This window comes from Equus caballus, chromosome 1 (assembly GCF_041296265.1).
Source record: "Equus caballus isolate H_3958 breed thoroughbred chromosome 1, TB-T2T, whole genome shotgun sequence".
Lineage (NCBI taxonomy): Eukaryota > Metazoa > Chordata > Mammalia > Perissodactyla > Equidae > Equus > Equus caballus.
In genome coordinates, this window is record NC_091684.1 from 44,267,341 (window position 1) to 44,288,009 (window position 20,669).

General features: G+C 37.0%; 1 protein-coding gene across 1 annotated transcript in view; it reads left to right on the forward strand.

Annotated features, from left to right (window-relative positions):
• The window catches only part of LOC138918059 (uncharacterized), a 242,715-nt gene that overhangs the window by 19,105 nt on the left and 202,941 nt on the right, over positions 1-20,669 (forward strand). The window contains exon 4 of the mRNA XM_070237964.1: positions 8,514-8,646. Coding sequence (XP_070094065.1) covers positions 8,514-8,646 — 133 coding nt within the window. The remainder of the gene's footprint in view (positions 1-8,513; positions 8,647-20,669) is intronic.

A 20,669-nucleotide genomic window follows, 5' to 3' on the forward strand; every position in this document is an offset into this window, starting at 1 on the left:
CAGATCTTTCACTTCCTTTGTTAAATTTATTCCTTGATATTTTATTGTTTTTTGATGCTGTTGTGAATAGGATAGTTTTCTTTTTCAGATGTTTTGCTATTAATGTATAGAAACGCAACTGATTTCTGTATGTTTATTTTATATCTTGTGACTTTACTGAAGTCATTGGTTAGTTCTAACAGTTATTTTTGGCTGAGTCTTTGGGATCTTCTATATATAAAATCATATCATCTACAAATAATGACAGTTTTAATTTGCAATAATTTCTTAGATATGACACCAAAAGCGCAAACAACAAAATCAAAAATCAACAAGTGGGACTACATCAAACTTAAAAGCTTCTGCACAGCAAAAGAAAGAATCAACAAAATGAAAAGACAACCTATAGAATGGGAGAAAAGGTTTTCAAACTTTGTCTTGGTTAAGGGGTTAATATCCAATATATATAAAGAATTTATACAACTCAATAACAACAACAAAACCCCAAACAATCCAATTGAAAAATGGGCAGAGGATCTGAATATACATTTTTCCAAAGAAGACATCCAAATGGCCAATAGGTACATGAAAAGGTACTCGATATCGCTAATCATCATGCAAATGCAAATCAAAACCACAATGAGATACCACCTCACACCTGTTAGAATGGCTATCATCAGGAAGGAAGACAAGAGAGAACAAGTGTTGGTGAGGATGTGGAGTAAAGGGAACCCTTGTACACTGTTGGTGGAGATGTAAATTGGTTCAGCCACTATGGAAAACAATGTGGGCATTCCTGAAAACACTAAAAATAGAATTACCATATGATACAGCACTTACACTTCTGAGTATATACCCAAAGGAAATGAAAACAGGATATTGAAGAGAAATACACACTCCCATGTTTATTGCAGCATTGTTCACAATAGCCAAGATCTGGAGACAACCTAAGGGCCTGTCAATGGATGAATGGATAAAGAAGATATGTGGTATATACCTACATACATATATATATATATATATACACACACACACACACACACACACAATGGAATATTATTCAGCCATGAAAAAGAAGGAAATTCTGCCATTTGCAACAACATGGCTGGACCTTGAGGACATTATGCTAAATGAAATAAGTCAGACAGAGAAAGACAAGTACTATTTGATATCACTTGTACATGGCATCTAAAACAGCAAAACTTGTAAAAACAGAGAGTAAAATAGTGGCTACCAGGGGCTGGGGGGTAGGGAAGGAGGAGAGATACTGTTTAAGGATGCAAACTTGCAACCAGTAGGTAAATAAGTCCTAGACGTATAATACACAGTATAGTGAATATAGACAACAATATTGATTGTAATCATCAATCTTGCTAAAAGACTAGATTTTAATTACTCCTACTACAAAAAAGAAATAGTAATTATGTGACATGATGAAAGTGCTAACTCTCACTACAATGGCAATCCTATTGCAATATATAAACGTATCCAATCAGTATGTTGTACATCTTAAATTTATACAGTGTTATATGCCAAATATATTTCAATTTAAAAAAATGAAAACGCATGTAATTAAAAAAAAGATCTAGTCCCATTGAAGCAAAATTAATTGCCTAGACGGATACAACTTCCGTGCCCATTTATCATGAGCTGACTGGCCTCTGAGTGAGGTGCAAAGTTCTGCAGGTACATTAACATCTTATTTCCCCACAATTGAGAGATTGACTCTGGAACTACTAAAACCAATTAAAAAGCTTCCACATGCCCATGGACTATGCCGCGGTGGGAAGCTTTAAAGTAGAAAATCAGGTCTTGTGTTGTTAGAAAAACTGTACTAAGATAGCAGTGGAAGTTGATTTCTTTTCAATCACAAAGAAAGAGCAGTCTTTGAAATAACTCTATTCATGCAGAGGCACTCTTACTGATTTTGAATTCTGGATTTTTGCAGTTTGACTTGACTGCCAGATCTCTCAAAGGACTAATTTTTTCACTATTAGGAAACTTTGGCAGACAATGTCATAATGGTAGACTTTTTTCTCTTCTGTCCCCTTCCATTCTTAACTCATCCCCGATCCCTGAAAAAAAAATACAAACAAAACCTCTGTGAGGAGCAAATTTCTCCACATAAAGATTTTCTTTTTATGAAAGTTTTCCAAGGGTGATAAATCACAATAATTTGCAGTTGTGTTAATATCAAGAATCATCCATTTAAATGGGTAACTCCTCACTGTGTGTCCCTTTCTAAATGAGTAAATTACTAATTTAAAATTGTGTTTGACTGAAGAGGAATTATGCTTCAATGTTTCCTTTATTGGCAAAAGTTAATGAAATAGATTGCTATTAGATAATCTAATTTTGCCTGATGTACTTATGTGCATTTAATGAATAGAAGTAATAACTTGTTATTTGGGGATGAGGCATATATTTTATAATACATTACTACTGACTATCTGACTATAGAAGTTACATTATAACACAGTGTAACATATTTCTTTCATTACCTCTTGGCATGAATGCAAAATTAATTTTGTTAACCATCTTCTCAATAAAGAAAAGAAAACTTTGTACGGATAAAACCATAGGAGTCCTTAACTTCACTATAATTGTTCTGTAATGGTTTTACAAATATGCATTTGCAAAGATTTTCCCTTTTACCAATAATAGAGATATGTTTATCCAGATCAACAAGACGATTGCAATGATCTATGGAGAACCAAAATCAGCCTTTGGAGCACAAGACTTCATTTAAGGTCTTCCTTTTCAGGAAGTATATTTCACACTTGATACCTTGCAGAAAAAAACATTTACTGGAAGCACATTAGTAGAGCATGCCATTCACAACTGCACTTAAGTTTGAGTTCTGTGGGATTCCAGAGGGAAGATGGTGTTCTACTCATTGGCCTTTGCTAATTCCGCCACGGACCTCTCTACATCCCCCCAGAATAAACCTTTATCATACGGAGTATTAGGAGAAATGATTTGCAATTACTTCAGACTACTTAGAACACTTAGTTCTTCCGTCTATTTTTTGTCTGTGTTAAAGAACACATCCTTGCATAGTGATTATTCACTCTTCTAAGCCCTGTAAGTTTGGTGTAGGGAAAAGTGTTAATAAAGGTAGCCCCCCCCCGCTTTACCCCTCTGCTTTCACCATTTTATATTGCTAAACAAAGAGATGAACAAGGTGGTGCATTGGAAATTATGGGAAAATATTAAAATTCCTTTTTAATTAACATATTTATTGATTCACTTTGTACATGAAGGTGTTGCAAAGTGATTGAATGAAGTACATTTTTTTCTCCAAGGGCAAAATCCTTTACTGGCTATTAAGATAGAATATACTTGTGTAAGTAGGGAAATAATGCTTAATTCCCTTTGTAATAATGTTGTCAAAAACAGTGGGTTTTAATTTGGGGACAATTTCTTAAAATACAGACTACCAAGACAGAGATGTAAGACATGGAGGGTGTGGTCCAGGTATCTATATTTGAAAAAAGAAGATGATTCTGATACAGATGATTCTCAGAGGTCTACTAGAGAAACACCATGCCTACACTTTTATTACTTGATGATGGAGTTATTATGTATTTGCTAATGTTTCTGTTTTTCTTATTTGCTGGCTTAACAACTTTTACGCTTTCATTAAATCTAGCCATCTGATCCTTGGTTTTATTAGAATCATACTTTTTTTTTTTTTTGATGAGGAAGATTGTCTCTGAGCTAACATCTGTGCCACTCTTCTTCCATTTGATGTTGGATGCAGCCACAGCGTGGCTTGACTGGGTTCTCACCCAGGATCCAAACCCAGGAAGCCCAGGCCATCAAAGCAGAGTGTGCAAATTTAACTACTATGCCACTGGGCCGGCCCCAGAATCATACTTTTTTTAAAAATCTCTTGGTCATCCAGCTTACACCCTAAGAGCTCTTATGTTTGCCTAAATAAAGTATGTGCAGAAAAGAAAATCTACTTAGTTATACTAAAATGAGCTAAATCTGCTTAAAGCCAAGATACAACATTTTATTGAAGAAAACTTTTATAAAAGTTTTAATCTGCTTCTTGGGATGGGGTCAGGGCAGGGGGCATCCTGTCAATTATGTATTAGGTTAGAATCTCATATCCACAGTGCATATGCAACATCAAAGTTCTGAACTAAAATAATTTCTTATTAATATTTAAGTAAGATTTTTATCTAATCCTGTGACAGTCAGAGGCAGAAACCAAAGGGATTTAATAAGCACCTCATCATTGAAGGTCAGGCCCCTAACAGAGCCCTTAATTAGCATGTGGAACATCTTAGGGCTGACAAACCTCTTGTCAAGTGATTTCTTTTTTGGCCAGATCGCTTATGTGGGTAATAGAGAGCATCAAAGAACTTGCGGCTGAAACTTAATTCACATTTGTTTCCCCCAATATGTATGTATTTTCTGTGCTCCTTGTTTCTCTGCTGACTGAATTGTGTTCTGGGGGAATGGATAAAAGAGGAATAAGCATTTTCAGGAAGGTGAAGGAAATTTCAGATTTCATTGGGAATTTGGATAACAATTTCTAGGCATAGCATTAGGTTTTGGCTCATGAACTGCGACAAACATATTGGGGGTTGTAAGTCATGCATTCAAATTGTAGAGCCATTTTGTGTCTTGTTAAAAACTCATTATGATAATATGGCCTAATTGTCTCTTATATAGGGTCCTTCTTGGTTGCTCAAGGTTGACTTTTATGCTGTCTGTGTTACTTGGAGAGTTCTGGAATCCGTCTGACCTTGACACTTCATAAACCCTATCCCTGAGGCCTGAAATCCAATCGTGTCTTTAAATTAAAGCCCTTTCTACTACAAACACAGTTTAATGAAGAATCGTTACACTAGGACTGGGCTAGTGGTGGGAAGTGGTCTATTACTTCACCGTGTAGTACAGAATTTATCATATTGTCTAGTGAGTAATTATTCATTGTTCACAGATATTTAGGGCTAGAAGGTCTTTTGTGGGTTTGCTAATAACTACCTGTTTAATAATAGGCAAGTCATGTGGCCTCACTGGCATTCTTTTATAAAAGAATGTATAAAATAAATGCATTGGAGTAAGTGTTGTCTGGGTTCTTTCACATTAAATATTCAAGGGATCTTGGTGTTTCCAATTTTTAAATTTTTGTGTCTCCTTGATCTAACTTTTTAGGTTGAACCTAGGAGCAATTATTTGGGGTTACCATGTGGTTAATTCAGTTCGAAATAGCAAACTTTAGTGAAGAAACTCCTCTGTGCAGAGCACGATAAATAAATATCCCTACAGGTCACATCAATATCCTACCTTGTTGAGAAGATGGAGGGCTGTTCTAAGGAAAGTAGCAGGGCTTGTTCTTGCAGAACCAAAGAGGACAGGGAATGGGGAGCTGAGGTGCGCTCAGAGGAGACAGTACGGGGGCTGGGGACGGGCAGGAGCGGTGAGGGTGCACAGCGAAGCTTCATCTTCCTCCTCGGGCAGGGCGCATCTGGGCAGTTTTGGAGCCCACTCGTGGGAGTAGGGAGTACACAGGCTAGGACAGCCCGTCCCTGCTCTGGGTTCTCAGGGACCTGCTTCTAGTTAAAGGACACACATAGGTAAGGACTTCTGTGTCAGTATGAACTCTGCCAATCCCAAGTCCATGCCAAGTTCAAAACCGTCTCTAAGAGGCCCTACAGGAGCATCTCCAAGCGATCACGGTGATGAACAAACATTACTTTAGGACTTTTAGTTCATTTGTTAAATTGGACACATCATTTTGTCAGCTGGGTTCCCAGGGCTTGGGTGGTAAATTAAATGCGGACACAAACCTGGGGGAGAGAGGCATTGGCTCAAGTGGAGGAGTCGACCTTAACCCGTAGCTGTTGTGTAGAATGAGACATAAAAGAGTATTTGAGGAGGAGAATGGCAAACTTGATAGCTGAGGGGAGAAGATGCTGCTTTCCTGTGAGGATTGATCGGAATGAGGAGGATTATGAAGAAAGGGAGGTTTAGTGTAGTTCTTTGGTTCATTTTTACATTCTTAACCCCTGAGATTTCACTACCACTCTGTAGTCGTTTGGCCATTAATTTATACAGTTGCACCTGGTTTAATAAGGAAATTAACATGATTTGTGGGCATATTACTGTCCATTTCTGTTTCATGGCTATTAATGGCATGTAATTTTCTCATTGCAAACCATCTTAAGGAAATAAAATGATTCTTAAAGAAATAAGATCATCAAGCATTTTTGATTTTCCTTACTTACCTCAGGTCTGTTTTAAATAGACCATTAATTTGAAGGGAATCCTTTTTGAAAATGACATTCTTTTTAACTGGGGTTGGGTAAATCCATGCTTTCATACTTTGCTCAGTTACTATAGAGGAAGCCAAGGACTTTGTGCCTTTGGATTCTCCATATTGACTAGTTTGCTCAGTTAGATGTCACCTCTGAATTGAGGCCAGCTCCTAGTCTTTCTCCCGGAACATTTTCAGCTGAGAGAATTCGAGAACTACCTTATTGTTTATTATTTCTGGTGCCTAAAGCAGTTAATCATCAGGAGGGAAAAAAGTGGATTTTAAAGCAGTAACTGAAATGCATTTGCTTTTTCTGTTTTTCTTGTCTTTTTTTTTTTTTTTTTAAAGATTGGCACCTGAGCTAACATCTATTGACCGTCTTCTTTTTTTTTTCCTTCTTCTTCTCCCCGAAATCCTGCAGTACATACTTGTATATTCTAGTTGTAAGTTCTTCTGGCTCTGCCATGTGGGATGCTGCCTCAGCATGGCTTGATGAGTGGTGCTGTGTCCAAGCCTAGGATCCAAACTGGTGAAACCCTGGCCCGAAGCGGAGCACGTGAACTTAACCACTCGGGCACGGGGCCGGCCCCAAAATGCATTTGGAATGTTGTGAGAAGCAGCTTTCAACCAAGTTTGTCACAGGCTTTGAAATGGGATGTCCCAGGAAATTCACTGTTGCCATAAAGGTAGAAAGAGAGATGACAGTATAGAGATACACCGTTCCTTTTGTAAGGAGGACACTGGGGACCATTCTGGCCTGAAATGATGCCTCTTAGACAAGCAATCTCAATTCAACTCAAAGAGCCAGGCTGACAAACTGGCAGCTGAGGTTTCCATCTCAGAAGCTTCTTTCTTCAAAATAACAACGATTGGGCTGCCTCCTGGGTGGTTGGACTGATGGCTTTTAAGTTTCCATGCAAAGGAGACAATCTGAACTTACGACAAAACTGGTACAATTTATTATTCCCAGACCTAGAGGGTCCCTCCAACCTTCCCACTCAAAATCACCCACAGAAGTTCAATGAACTGGATTTTTTAGTTGTGTTTTCGTTTCTCCCCTCAGTACACCTTTGAACTACTTGTGGAAAAGATAAGGAAATTAACAATGCAAACACAATTATAACGCAAAATATATAATAATTTGAGAAAATATATTCTTAAATAAAATAACTTATCCATCCCGTACTTAGCGAATATGTACTCCATAGCAGGGTACTGTGCAGACACAGATGGTGTTTATAGGCAAGTAGGCCTGATAGCCACCCATGGATCTTTTTAAATTCCCTGCAACATGCTGAGTGGCAGCAGGGTGGGGATTAATCTCTTGGGCTCAAGAATCAGAAAGGCTGTCTGGAGTTCCGGTTCTTCCACTTGCTAGTAGTGTGACTTTGCGCAAGTCACTTAATCTCCTTAAGCTTCTGTAAAATGGAGATGTAATAAAGCCTAGAGCACAGGGTTATGATGAGAATTGTGAGGCAATGCATAGAAAGTGCTCAGCTCAGTTCTTGGAACACAGCTAGTACTTTATAAATGGTAGTGATTATTATTATAATAAGTATTACATTTCTTTTTTTATGGATAGATAACACTTTGCCTTCCTCTGAACAGGATGTGAAAATTTGCATGGCAAAACATCACTATTCAGATTAATGGGAAATGTGACCTTATTTGAAAATAGGGTTGTTGCAGATGTAATTAGTTAAGATGAGGTCATCCTCGAGTGAGCCCCTAAGCCAACATGACTGATGTCTTTATAAAAAGGGGACATTTGGACATAGAGACACAGAGTAGTTTGTTAGGCAACAATAGAAAACTAATCAAGGTGGTTGTACCCTTTTTTATTCTTATCACTTTCTTTTTCCACAAGAAATTTGAGATCTTTTAATTAAAAAATTAGCTATTAGTTAATAGGCCCTTATTTTGTGCTAGGAGTATAAAGTACTAAAGAATTATCACTTTTTATATAAACCCTCCAATAATGTGATGAGGTAGGTGTCAGCAGTCTCCTCCATCTTGTCTATGTAAATACTGAGATTGGGAGGGCTTAAGGAGCTTGTGTAAGGCTCCACATCTGGCCTGCTGTATATTTAGGTACAAATCTAAGATGGTTTCGCTCCAAAGACTTGTGCTTTAAAAATGCTGTTGCCTTTATGTCCAAACTGATATTGAAGGCCATTTGCAATATTCTGAGGGTCTGTGGGGCATGGGGAGGCAGAACTCAGCTCTCTTCTCAGGGCCATTCCCTTTCCACCTCATCCAGGTGTTTGGATGTTGGAGAGGACGCTTTTGGGGTCAAGGTGGAGGGCCAGGATTCTGCCCCTGGGAAAGCAGCTCGGCTCTGGGAAAGCATACAGCAAGACTTCTGAAGATTCTCCTCTCCTTTGAGCTTCCAGGTAAAAAGAGTTTCTAGAGAAGTAGAGGAAATTCCCTTGTCATGAATGAAACTCTTTGAAATAATTCTGATAACAAGTAGTCTTAGGTGGCCATTTTACAAAAGGGGTAAATTTGAGGGTGCTGTCAGACCTAGGGTTTCTCCTTAGCAAAATTTAATATCTCCTATAAAAATATAGGCTCTCTATTTCTCTTTTATTATCAAGTTCACATTTTAGTTGCTCGATAAAATCATATTCTCATTTGTTCATGCATTGATTTACTCATGAAATATGTTTTGAATGCTGTCCATGTGCCAAGAATTTTCTGGGCATTTGGGTTAAAAGAGACAAGAAGAAAATGTCCTCATGCTCACAGGAGCTTCTCTTTCAGTAAACATTACCACTCTCCTCTACCAACTCCTGGGAATATATCCCATCTCTTTTTCCTACATCTTTTGTTTGTTCTGGTGGCCGTTATAATTTTTTTAGTTTTGCTCATCCATTCTTCCAGGTTTTAATGAATTAATTGCTGATTTCTTTGACTTGAACCATATGCTACCTCTCTTCTCTGATAGACATCAGTACCACCATAAGAATATTTTTTCATAGTCCCCTCCAATGTGAGCATCATACTGAAATTTCAATATGATGGTCACTGCCACAAAGAAAAAATATGAAGTCATAGAACTTCTATGAAACAAGATCTAGAGTACAGATGGTGGTATGGATCTCCAGGAGGGACATCTCTGAAAAAGTTCCCAACAGTGCAACTTAATTAACATTGGGAACAGAAGCCCATCAAGCCTTGATGTCTCAACAGTACCTTCTGGGGATTCATTAGGACCTCGTAGTAGAAAAAGCACATGTCCTTTTTATGTGACTAGATCCCAGCTACCAGTAGTGCAATGCTGAGGCAGCCCAGATTTATTCCAGGTTGGTTAGAAGATTCTAATAGCTAAGAAAGGCAAAGCGTAGTTTACAGTTTTTGGCGTTTTGTTTCCTGGTACACAGGAACATTGTCTATTTCAGTGATTTGGATGGCCACTTAGCGGAATGGTTTCACTGGAAGAAAGGCTTGTTCATTTGAAGGCTAGTTTATTTGTTGCCTCTCATTTATTTTTTTTTTAATTTTTATTTTATTTTTTTATGCTATACATCACATTAATCACCAAAGTGATAAGCAAATACCGACTGAATCAGTGTTCAGAAAGAAATTCATTACTTTACATAGGAAACCATTCCAGCCCAAATCTGTGCCAGAAGTTAGGGCTCAGAAGATTTGGCTTCTAATCTGTGGGAGCTGATAATCTAATACGGAGGGAGGAAGGGAGGAAAAAGAAGACAATTGCAATGCACAATTATTACCAAGATTCACATTGGTACGTGGCACTAAGGGACCTCAGAGGAAGGGCACCTAACCTCAAGTGATAGTGAGTGTGTGTGAATGTGTGTAGAGATCATTCTGGAGGAGATGATTTGAGCTGAATCTGAAGGGAAAGTAAGAATTAGCCATAGGAAGAAGTAGGAGAGAGAACATTTCAGAGAAAGCAAAGAGGGAAAAGAGAATGCTAGAGGAAAGTGTTGAGAGATGAGGCTGGGAGTTAGGAAAGGAACAAGTGGTCACAAAAGACCTTGCATGGCAAATGAGTGGTTTAAATTTTACCCACAAAGGAATAGGGACACACTGAGGGTTTTTAAGCAGTTTGTCGCTCTTCAGAAAGCTCCTTCTGGGAGTCATGAGTAAGTTGGACTGAAGGGATGGTGGAGGAGGAGGGCAGGCTGAAGAACAGAGCCCAGGGAGGAGGCTGTGGCAGTGAGCTAGGAGTGTTGAGCACTCCCTGAACTCAGACAGCAGTGTCAGGCTGGAGGAGCGAGAAAGGGTTCCTAGTACTAAGAAAGTGGAAATGACAGGATGTGTGGCCTATACGAAAATGTGGCCTTTTCCACTAATACTCTAAAAAACTGAAGCAACTGTGATTTCTCAACTATCAAAGCTGTGCACATTCTCTACCTTCAAATAAATACTAATCCAATTCATGTTTTTGAAGTAGCAATCATCAATGTTATAACCAAGGCGTCTTTACCCTTGAGGAGTAGTAAGAGCTGTTAGGTGGATGGTTCTCTGGGCTGTAGCGCTTAATATGACTTGAATTTTCACCTCCTAATAAATATTCACATTAAAAAATTCCCTTGCCAGATATTTTTATAGTGTGAATAGATTACAGTCCTTTATTAAATTTGTTTACATTTTATGTGCTTTCTGATAAAATACAAAATGCAGTTTTTCTATTTACCTACTCTAGGTAACGGAGTTGTCCCAAAGTGCCAAGAATCTAATAATCTGTGTTTCAATGAGAGGTGAGAAAGGTCTTAGGTATCAGATTGGCCTTATTAGACAGAAAGCACCAGACTTTCACAACCTGTGCCTTTTGAGGGGTTTCTGAGATGCTCTGCTTTCTATTAGGACAGTGTTATTAAACTAACACTGGCAAGCCACATCAGCAATAGCACTGGGGAGGGAACTGTGTATCTTACACAAGAATTCCCACAAAGTAGCTATTAGCATCAAGTAAATACATGTTAGCTTTAATCTTACCCTTGATTCTAAGTGCGGGGAAGTTGGACTCTACTCTTGGAGGATAGAAATCCTTTCCTTATTTATCATGGAGTGGATAACAAGAGAAAGCATTGACTTCCTCTCCTTGAAATCTTCCAGCAGGTTTGTTATTGAAAAGCATACACAGAGAAATTGTCTCTGGGAATGATAAGAGGAACATAGGAGATAAGAAATAGAGTGTCTTATTTTTTCCTTCTACTCCTGACAGCAGACAGAGAAAATTATAACGTTTGACACTGCTTTTGGACAGGTTGAATCCAGTGTTTCTGGTGGGATACAGTACAAGGGTCAGAGCAGTTTTTCGTGCTGACACTTAAGGGAGAGCTTGAAGTAAGAGAACAACATGATCCCCTACCAACCTGAGGCATGGTCATTTGCTCGCCCTATTCTGACTTCTATCCTGTTAGTTGATTCTGGCATTAGGTAAAAGGAGTAAATTGTATAGCATTTCCCAAAGTGCAAGCCATTGAGTAAAGAAACAATTGTTCTGCTATTAAATTATTTGAAGAAAACTGGCTGAACAACATCAAACAGATATATTCACTGCAGTTTTTCAGAGTCATTAAGCGCTGATGTAACAACCATGAAAACAAGAACCAAAATTTATTAAGCGCCTACTGTATATCAGGCACTATTCTAGAGTGTTGCCTGCATTCACTTGCTTGATACTCACAACAACTCTGTGAGGTGAGTACTAATATTATCCTTATTGTCCACAAGAGGAAACTGAGGCCAGAGAGGTTCTGTAACTTTCCAAGCTTACACAGCTGGCAAGTGTTTCTTTGAGGGCAGGATCCAGTATATAGTGTTTCATGAACTCATTTGACCACATCCTTCCTCCGTCTCTTTTTCTTTTGTGACATCTACTGCAATGAATATTCTATGGGGTACAATTTGGGAATTGTTGCAGCAGAGGGGACAGTATGGAAAAATGTTGGGAAGAACACTGCGGAATGGTTTGTATTTTCTCAGACATAAATGATGTGCATTACACTAGCCCAAGATCAGGAGATCTTTACAATCTCTTAGGGGTCAGCAACAATACTATAGGCCTATTACTTACAAAATCTAGTATTTAAAAAATCTATAGAACCTAGCATATCCTTCAGGATGAATTCTTTTCATTTTTGGTAGGTAAGCCTTTCCTGGGAGGGTACTTAAAAATATTTTAATTAAAGAGACAGAATAAATAAATTCTGGCACATGCTGTGTCAGGCATCAGCCCCATGTCCAGAAGCCTTTTACTTTACTTAGCTTATGGCCTTAGCCACAGTATCTAAGCCTCAAATCTGGCTTTTATCAGATAATAAAGAATTTTAACAGCTTCGTTCAGTTCTCTGCTCATACTAAAACTTTTTTCTTCTTAAATTATCTAAACAGGCAGTGCATAGATTAGGAAAATTAAAGGCCAGTAGATGTAAAATGCTCAACTTCTCATAATCAAAAAAAAAGAAAAAGAATGATGAAATATTACTTTTTTTCTACCAGTTAGCAGCATTTAACAATTTCGATAATGCCAGCATTGGAAAGGTCCCTACATGCATTTTTGGTGGGAAAGTAGAATCATTACAACATTTTTAAGAGGACAATTTGAGAATATCTACCAGATTGGAAAAAAAAAAGTTCATATTCTTGGACCTAGAGATGCCTGTTGTTTATATTACCAGGAAGTTCTTCCTTTGTTTTTTCTACAGTCCATCCTTAAAATGGTGGATTATGTGTCATTTCCAGTTAGGATCTGTCCTTGTGATAGGATTATACATCCTCACTCCTTGATGTGTTTTGCAGGGCCTCTCCTAGAGGCAGAATAAACTTCTCACCCCGTTGACATCACTCTTGGCTGTGTGACTGACTTTGGCCGGAGGAATTGAGTGGAAATGATATATGCCGTAACTGAGGAGAAGTTTAAAAGCTTAGAATTGGCTCCATCATTTCTGTTTCGTCTCTGCCAGGAGATGGAAGTAAAAGTTGCCCCTTCAGCCTCAGTTCTGGAATAAAAATGATAGAGAGTCAACCTGAAGACAGCCATTAGCTGAGATATATGTGAGCAAGAAATATTGTCATTGCAAGCCACTGAGATAGTTTTTTTTTCCCACCACAGTATAACCTATTATGAGCTAACAGAAAATTAATATCTGCTTTTTCCATAGAAACTCAGATAAACCCCAGCTCTGTTTGATCTTTCTTTTTTCCATAGTGTACAAAGATTTGAAGTTTTTAATACATTTTGAGGTATGTATTTCCCTATATTCTTTGCTAATTATATTATATAAATCAGTCCTCTCCAAAGATCTACTTTAAAAAGCCCCATGCTGTATCATATACATTTTTTTCTTGAGGTAAAATTCACTAATAAAATTAACCATTTTAAACTATGCAATTCAGTGGCATTTAGTACATTCGCCATGTTGTGCAACCATCACCTCTGTCTGGTTCCAAAGCATTTACGTCACCTGCTTTGGAAACCCGGTTCCCATTAAGCAATCACTCCCCAGCCCCAGCCCCTCCTCCACTTCCCCCAGCCCCTAGCAACCACTAACCTGCTTTCTGTCTCTATGGTTTAACCTACTTTGGGTATTTCATATAAATGCCATCATACAATATTTGACATTTCCTGTGGCTTCTTTCACTTAGCATAATGTTTCTGAGGTTCATTCATGTTGTAGCATGTGTCAGTATTTCACTCCTTTGTATCACAGAATAGTATTCTATTTACGGCTATACCACATTTTGTTTATCTGTTCGTCCTTTGATGGACCTTTGGGTTGTTTTTACCTTTTGTCTGTTGGGAATAGTGCTGCTATGAATATTGCGTAAAAGCATTTGTGTGAATACTTGTTTTCAGTTCTTTTGGAGATATATCAAGGAGTGGAATTGCTGGGTCGTGTGGTAATTCTGTGTTAAACTTTTTGAGAAGCCACCTCACTGTCTTCTATGATGGCTGCACCATTTTACCTTTCTACCAACAATGTATGAAGTTTCCAAATTCTCTATTTTCTCACCAACAGTTATTTGTCCCTTCTCCTCTCCCTTTTAAAAAAGTTCTAGGCTTGGGGCCAGCCCCATGGCCGAGTAGATAAAGTTCCCCATGCTCTGTTTTGGTGGCCCAGGGTTCATGGGTTTGGATCCCCAGTGTGGACCTACTCCAGTCATCAGCCATGCTGTGGAGGTGTCCCACATACAAAGTAGAGGAGGATTGGCACAGATGTTAGCTCAGGATTAATCACCCTCAAGCAAAAAAGGAGAAGTGGCAACAGATGTTAGCTCAGAGTGAGTCTTCCTCTCAAAAAAGAAAAATTCTAGGCTTTCTAGTGGGTGTAAAGTGACATCTCATTGTGGTTCCAATTTGCATTTCCCTAATGACTAATGTTGAACATCTTTCTATGTGCTTCTTGGCCATTTGTATATCTTCTTTGGGAAAATGTCTATTCAAATTTTTCCCCCATTTTTTAATTGAATTGTTTCTTCTTTTGTTATTGAGTTGTAATAGTTCTTTATATATTCTGGAAACTAGACCTTTATCAGGGATGATTTCTGAATATTTTCTCCCATTCTGTAGGATATTTCTTACTTTCTTGATAGTATCCTTTGATGCACAAAAGTTTTTAATTTTGGTGAATTCCAATTTCTCTAATTTTTTCTCTTATTGCTTGTGCTTTTGGTGTCACATCCATTGCTAAATGGGATATCATAAAAATTTACCCCATGTTTTCTTCTAGGTGTATTATAGTCCAAGTTCTAACATTTAGATCTTTGATCTATTTTGAGTTAGTGCTTGCATAGAGTGTAAGGTAAGGGTCCAACTTCATTCATTTGGATGTGAATATCCAGGTTTTCCAGCACCATTTGTTGAAGACACTATTCTTTCCCAATTGAATGGTCTTGGCACACGTCAGATATTAATTGGTCGTAGAGATGTGGGTTTATTTCTGAACTCTCAACTCAATGCTGTTGATCTGTATGTATCAACTATGCCAGTACCAGAGTATTTTGAGTATTTGGTAGGAAGTTTTGAAATCAGAAAGTCCCAGTGCTTCCATTTTGTTCTTTTACAAGATTGTTTTGGCTATTTGAGATCTTTGTGATTCCATATGAACTTTAGCATTTGCTTTTCTGTTTCAGCAAAAAGGGCCATTAGAATTTTCGTAAGGATTCAATTGAATCTGTAAATTGTTTTGAGGAATATTGCCATCTTAACAATATTATGTCTTCTAATTCATGAACATAGGATGTCTTTCCATTTACTGGCCTCTCCTTTAATTTCTTTTAGCAAGTTTTATAGTTTTCAGTGTTTAAACTTACACCTCCATTGTTAAATGTATTTCCAAGTATTTTATATTTTTGATCTCATTTTAAGTGGAATTGTGTCCTTAATGCCATTTTCCTATTGTTCATTGCTGGTGTCTGTAAACAACTAATTTTTGTGTGTTACTCTTTTACCCAACAACATTGCTGAATTTATTTATTAGCTCTAACAGTTCATGGGTTTTTTAAAAGTTATTCTTCAGAATTTTCTATATATAATGTCATCTGTGAATAGTTTTACTTCTTCCTTCCCTGTTTGAATGACTTTTATTTATTTTCTTGCCTAATTGTTGTGGCTAGAGTTTCTAGCACAATGTTGAATAAAAATGGAGAAACCCAGCATCCTCATCTTGTTCCTGATCTTAGGAGTAAAATATGCAATCTTTTTTGTTGTTAGTACCATGGCGTTGATTCTGACTCCTAGCGAGCCTATGGACAGCAGAGGAGAACCCTGCCTAGCCTTTTGCACCATCCTCTCACCTTCTGGCACTGTATCAGACAATATTCTGTTGCTATTCAGAGGGTTTTCATGGCCATTTTTTACAGAAGTGGGTGGTCAGGTCCTTCTTCTTATTCCAGTCTTTAATCACTGAGTATCATGTAAGTTGTGGGTTTTTTCATAAATTCCCTTCATTATATTGAGGAAGTTCCCTTCTATTCCTAGTTTATTGAGTATTTTTATCCTGAAAGGGTATTGGATTTTGTTAAATGCTTTTTCTGTGTCCATTGAGATAAGCATGTGGTAGTTTTCCTTTATTTTGTTTACATGGTGTATTAGATCAATTGCTTTTCATATGTTGAACTACTTTGTATTCATGGGATAAATTCCACTTGGTCATTGTGTATAATCCTTTTCATATGCTGTTGGATTTGGTTTGCTAGAATTTTGTTGAAGATATGTGCATCTATAAGAGATGTTAGATTGTAGATTCCTTTTCTTGTGGTATCTTTGTTTTGATATCAAGTTAGTTGTGGCCTCATAGAATGGGTTAGGAAGTGTTTTCTCCTTTTCTATATTTTTTGGAAGAGTTTGAGAAGGAGTATTACTAAAGCCCTTTAAAATATTTGGTAAATTGATCAGTGAAACCATCTGGTCCTAGTGTTTTCTTTGTTGGGAGATTGCAATTACTTTGCTTGTTGTAGGTCTCTTCAGATTTTCTTTTTCTGAAGAAGAAATGACTTCTTCTTGAGTCTGTATGGTAGTTTGTGTGTTTCCAGCAATTTGCCCAAATTTTCTAAATTATGGAATTTGTTGGCATGCAATTCATAGTATTCTCATATAATTCATTTCTCTGAAGTCAGTAGGACCAGTCTCTGCTTTCATAGCTGAATCTAATAATTCGCATCTTCTCTTTGCTTTTCTTGATCAGTCCAGCTAAATATTTGTCAATTTTGTTCATTTTTCAAAGACTCAAGTTGTGATTTAGTTGATTTTCTCTATTGTTTTTCTGTTCTTGATTTCATTTATCTTTGCTCTTGTCTTTATTATGTCCTTACTTCTGGTAGCTTTGGGTTTAGTTTGTTCTTTTTTTCTAGTTCCTAAAGTGTAATTTTAGGTTTTTGATTTGAGATCTTTTTTACTTTTTAATGTAGGTGTTTACAGCTATAAATTTCCCTCTGGGCACTGCATTTTCAGGATCTTATACATTTTTGTTTGCTGTGTGTTTGTTCTTATTTATTTCAGAGCATTTTATAATTTCTTTAGTGATTTCTTCTTTTACCATTAGTTGTTTTAAGAGTGTATCTAATTTTCACATATTTGGGAATTTTTCAGTTTTCCTTCTTTTATTGAAATCTAGCTTCATTCCATTGTGGTTAGAAAAGATACTTTATATGATTGTAATCTTTTAAAATTGATTGGGGCTTGCTTAGTGGCCTAACATATGGTATGTCTTGGAGAATGTTCCATGTACACTTGTGAAAAATATGTATTCTTCTGTTTTTTTCATGGAGGGTTCTGTATATGTCTGCTAGATTTAGTCAATTTATAGTGTTGTTCAAATCTTCTGTTTCCTTGTTGATCTTCTATTTATTCTATCCATTATTGAAAGTAGGGTATTGACGTCTCCAACTATGTGTTGTAGAACTCCATTTCTCCCTTCAGTTCTGTTAATTTTTCCTTCATGTATTTTGGAACTCTCTTTTAGGTGCCTGTCTATGTATTCTTGATGGATTGACCCTTTTATCAGTAAATAAAAGGCCTTCTTTGTGTTTCGTAACAATCTTTGATTAAAGTCTCGTTTGTCAGTAGACTTTGTACACCCACCTCAGTTAGCCTTCCTTTATCCTTTGGTTACTATTTGCACGGAATATATTTTTCCATCCTTTCGCTTTCGACTTATTTTTGTGTTTTGATTTAAGTGAGTCTTTTGTAGGCAGCATATAGTTGGATCATATTTTCTTATCAATTCTTGCAACATCTGCCTTTTAATTGGAACATTTAATTCATTTACAGTTAAAGTAATTACTGATAAGGAAAGACTTACTTCTGTCATTTTACTATTTGCTTTCTGTATTTCATATCTTTTTTGTTCCTCAATTCCTCCATTATTGCCTTCCTTTGTGTTTAATTGATTTTTCTTTTTAGCATACAGTTTTGGTTCCCTTCTTATTTCTTTTTCTGTATACATTTTTGTTATTTTCTTAATGGTTACTGTCAGTATTATGCTTAACATCTTAAATTTATAAGAATCTAGTTTGAATTAATAGCAACTTAGCTTCAATAGCCTTAAAAACTGTACTCATATGCAGCTCTGTCCCTCCCCATTTATGTTCTATTGTCATTTATTATAGCTTTATATATTGTGTGCCCATTGACATATATTTATAATTATTGTTTCAAGCGTGTGTCTTTTAAATAATATAGGAAACAAAAGAGTAAAGTCCAATATGTGCTAATAGTGGTTTTAATATTTACCTATGTTGTTATCTTTACCAATATTTTTATTTCTTTGTAGGGTTTTAAGTTACATTTTAGTGACTTTTGTTTGAGCCTGAGGACTCCTTTTAGCATTTCTTGTAGGGCAGGTGTACTAATAAGGAGCTCCCTTAACTTTTCTTTATCTGGAAATGTCTTAACTTCATCTTCATTTTTTGAAGGATAGTTTTTGGTGGATATAGAATTTCTGTTTTTTGATAGTTTTTTTCTTTTGCATTTATGTCATCTCGCTGCCTTCTATTCTCCATGGTTTCTGATGAGAAATTTGCCCCGATCTTATTGAAGATCCCCTGTAAATTACATCACTTCTCTCTTGCTGCCAAGGCTCCCTCTTTGCATTTGTTTTTCAACATTTTGATTACAATGTGTCTCAGTGTGTATCTATTTGAATATACGCTGCTAAAGTTTGTTGAGATAATTGGATGTGTAGATTCATGCCTTTTGTTCAATTTGGAAAATTTTAACCATTATTTCTTTAGATATTCTTTATTTCCCTTTCTCTCTTACCTCTTTTTTCTGGGACTTCTATTATGTATATGTTGGTGTGCTGGATGGTGTCCCTCAGGTGTCTTAGGCTTTGCTTACTTATCTTCATTTTTTTTTCTTTTTGTTATTCAGGCTGATTAATTAGAATTGACTTACCTTGAAATTTACTGAATCTTCCTTCTGCTTGTTCAAATCTGCTGTTGAATGCTTCTAGTGAATTTCTCACTTCACATACTTTTCAGCTCCCAAATTTCCATTTGGTTTCTTTTTATAGTTCCTATCCCTTTAATAATATTATTCAATTGTTGAGACATCTTTCTTTGGTTTCCTTTTGTTCTTTGGTCATGGTTTCTTCTAGCTTTATGAGCATATTTAAGATAGTTGGTTTAAAGTCTTTTTCTAGTCCAGTGTCTGTGCTTCTTCAGGGAAAGTTTATATTAATATCTTTTTTTCCTATGAATGGGTCATATTTTCTCTTTTCTTTGTGCGATTGATGCTTTTTATTGAAAAGCGGACTTTTTTTCTTTCTTTCTCTCGCTTTTTTGCTGAGGAAGATTTGCCCTGAGCTAACATCCATTGCCAATCTTCCACATTTTTGTATGTGGGTCGCTGCCATAGTATGGCTGCTGCCAAGTGATGTAGGCCCACGCCTGGGAACTGAACCTGGGCCCCTGAAGAAGACACTGAACTTAACCACTAGGCCATGGGGCCAGTCCTGAAAAGTGGACATTTTGAATATTATAATTTGGTAACTCTGGGCATCAGACTTTCCTCCTCTCCAGGGTTTGTTGCTGTTGCTTGCTGTGGGTTAGAGTTGTTTGTTTAGTGACTTTTCTAAACTATTTTTGTAAATACTATATTCTTTTCCAAGTGTGGTCTCTGGAGTTTCTTTTTTTTTAGTTTATGGTTTGGTATTGGTTTGACAGAGATTTCCTTAAATGCTTGGAATCAAATGGAAAAATTAAATAAATAAATATTTTCCTGGTCTTGAAAATTGACTCTGTGTTGGCTCACTCTTGTGTTTAGCTATGCTGTTTGCACGTTTGCCTTAGCTTTCACTTTCTGCTTGCCCTAAGCCAAAAGATCAGCCTGAGATGACAGCTTTGAGTCTTCTCAGGTTTTTTCTGTTGCATTGTGCCTTGGGTATGTTTATGACTTTCAAGAGTCCCCATAATATGCAGGAACTTTTCAAAGTCCTTGTCACCCAAAGTATCTCGCTCTGCAGCTTTTCCTCTCAGGCTTTTGGCGTCTATTGTTTGCCCCAACTGTAATCTTTTACTCTAGTTAACAGTGACTTGTTCATTTGCCTTTCAATGTTGTTAAAAAATGCCCTCACCATTGCCAGTTTTCCACCTTATGAGACTTCTGGGTTAGGGAAAACAAAGGAAAGTGCCTCAGAAGGTCCCCAGATAGGTTAAAATAGACAAATATAATCCCTTTATAACAAGGTCTGCTCTGCTCCCTCTGGATTCAGGAATCCACACTGGGAATGTAGGCTTTTGCCTTAAGACTGTCACAGATCTATACAGGGGGCAGGGGCTTGGGCAAAAAATTAAGACAAACAATTCTCCTACCATGTTTAAGTCACTTTTCTCTTGATTCAGTCTTAGCTTGTGTGCTGTAAACCTTTGACTAATTTCCAGAGTTCCAACAAAGTTTATTCTGAGAGTTTTGCTTCTTTTTCTGATCCTTAGAATG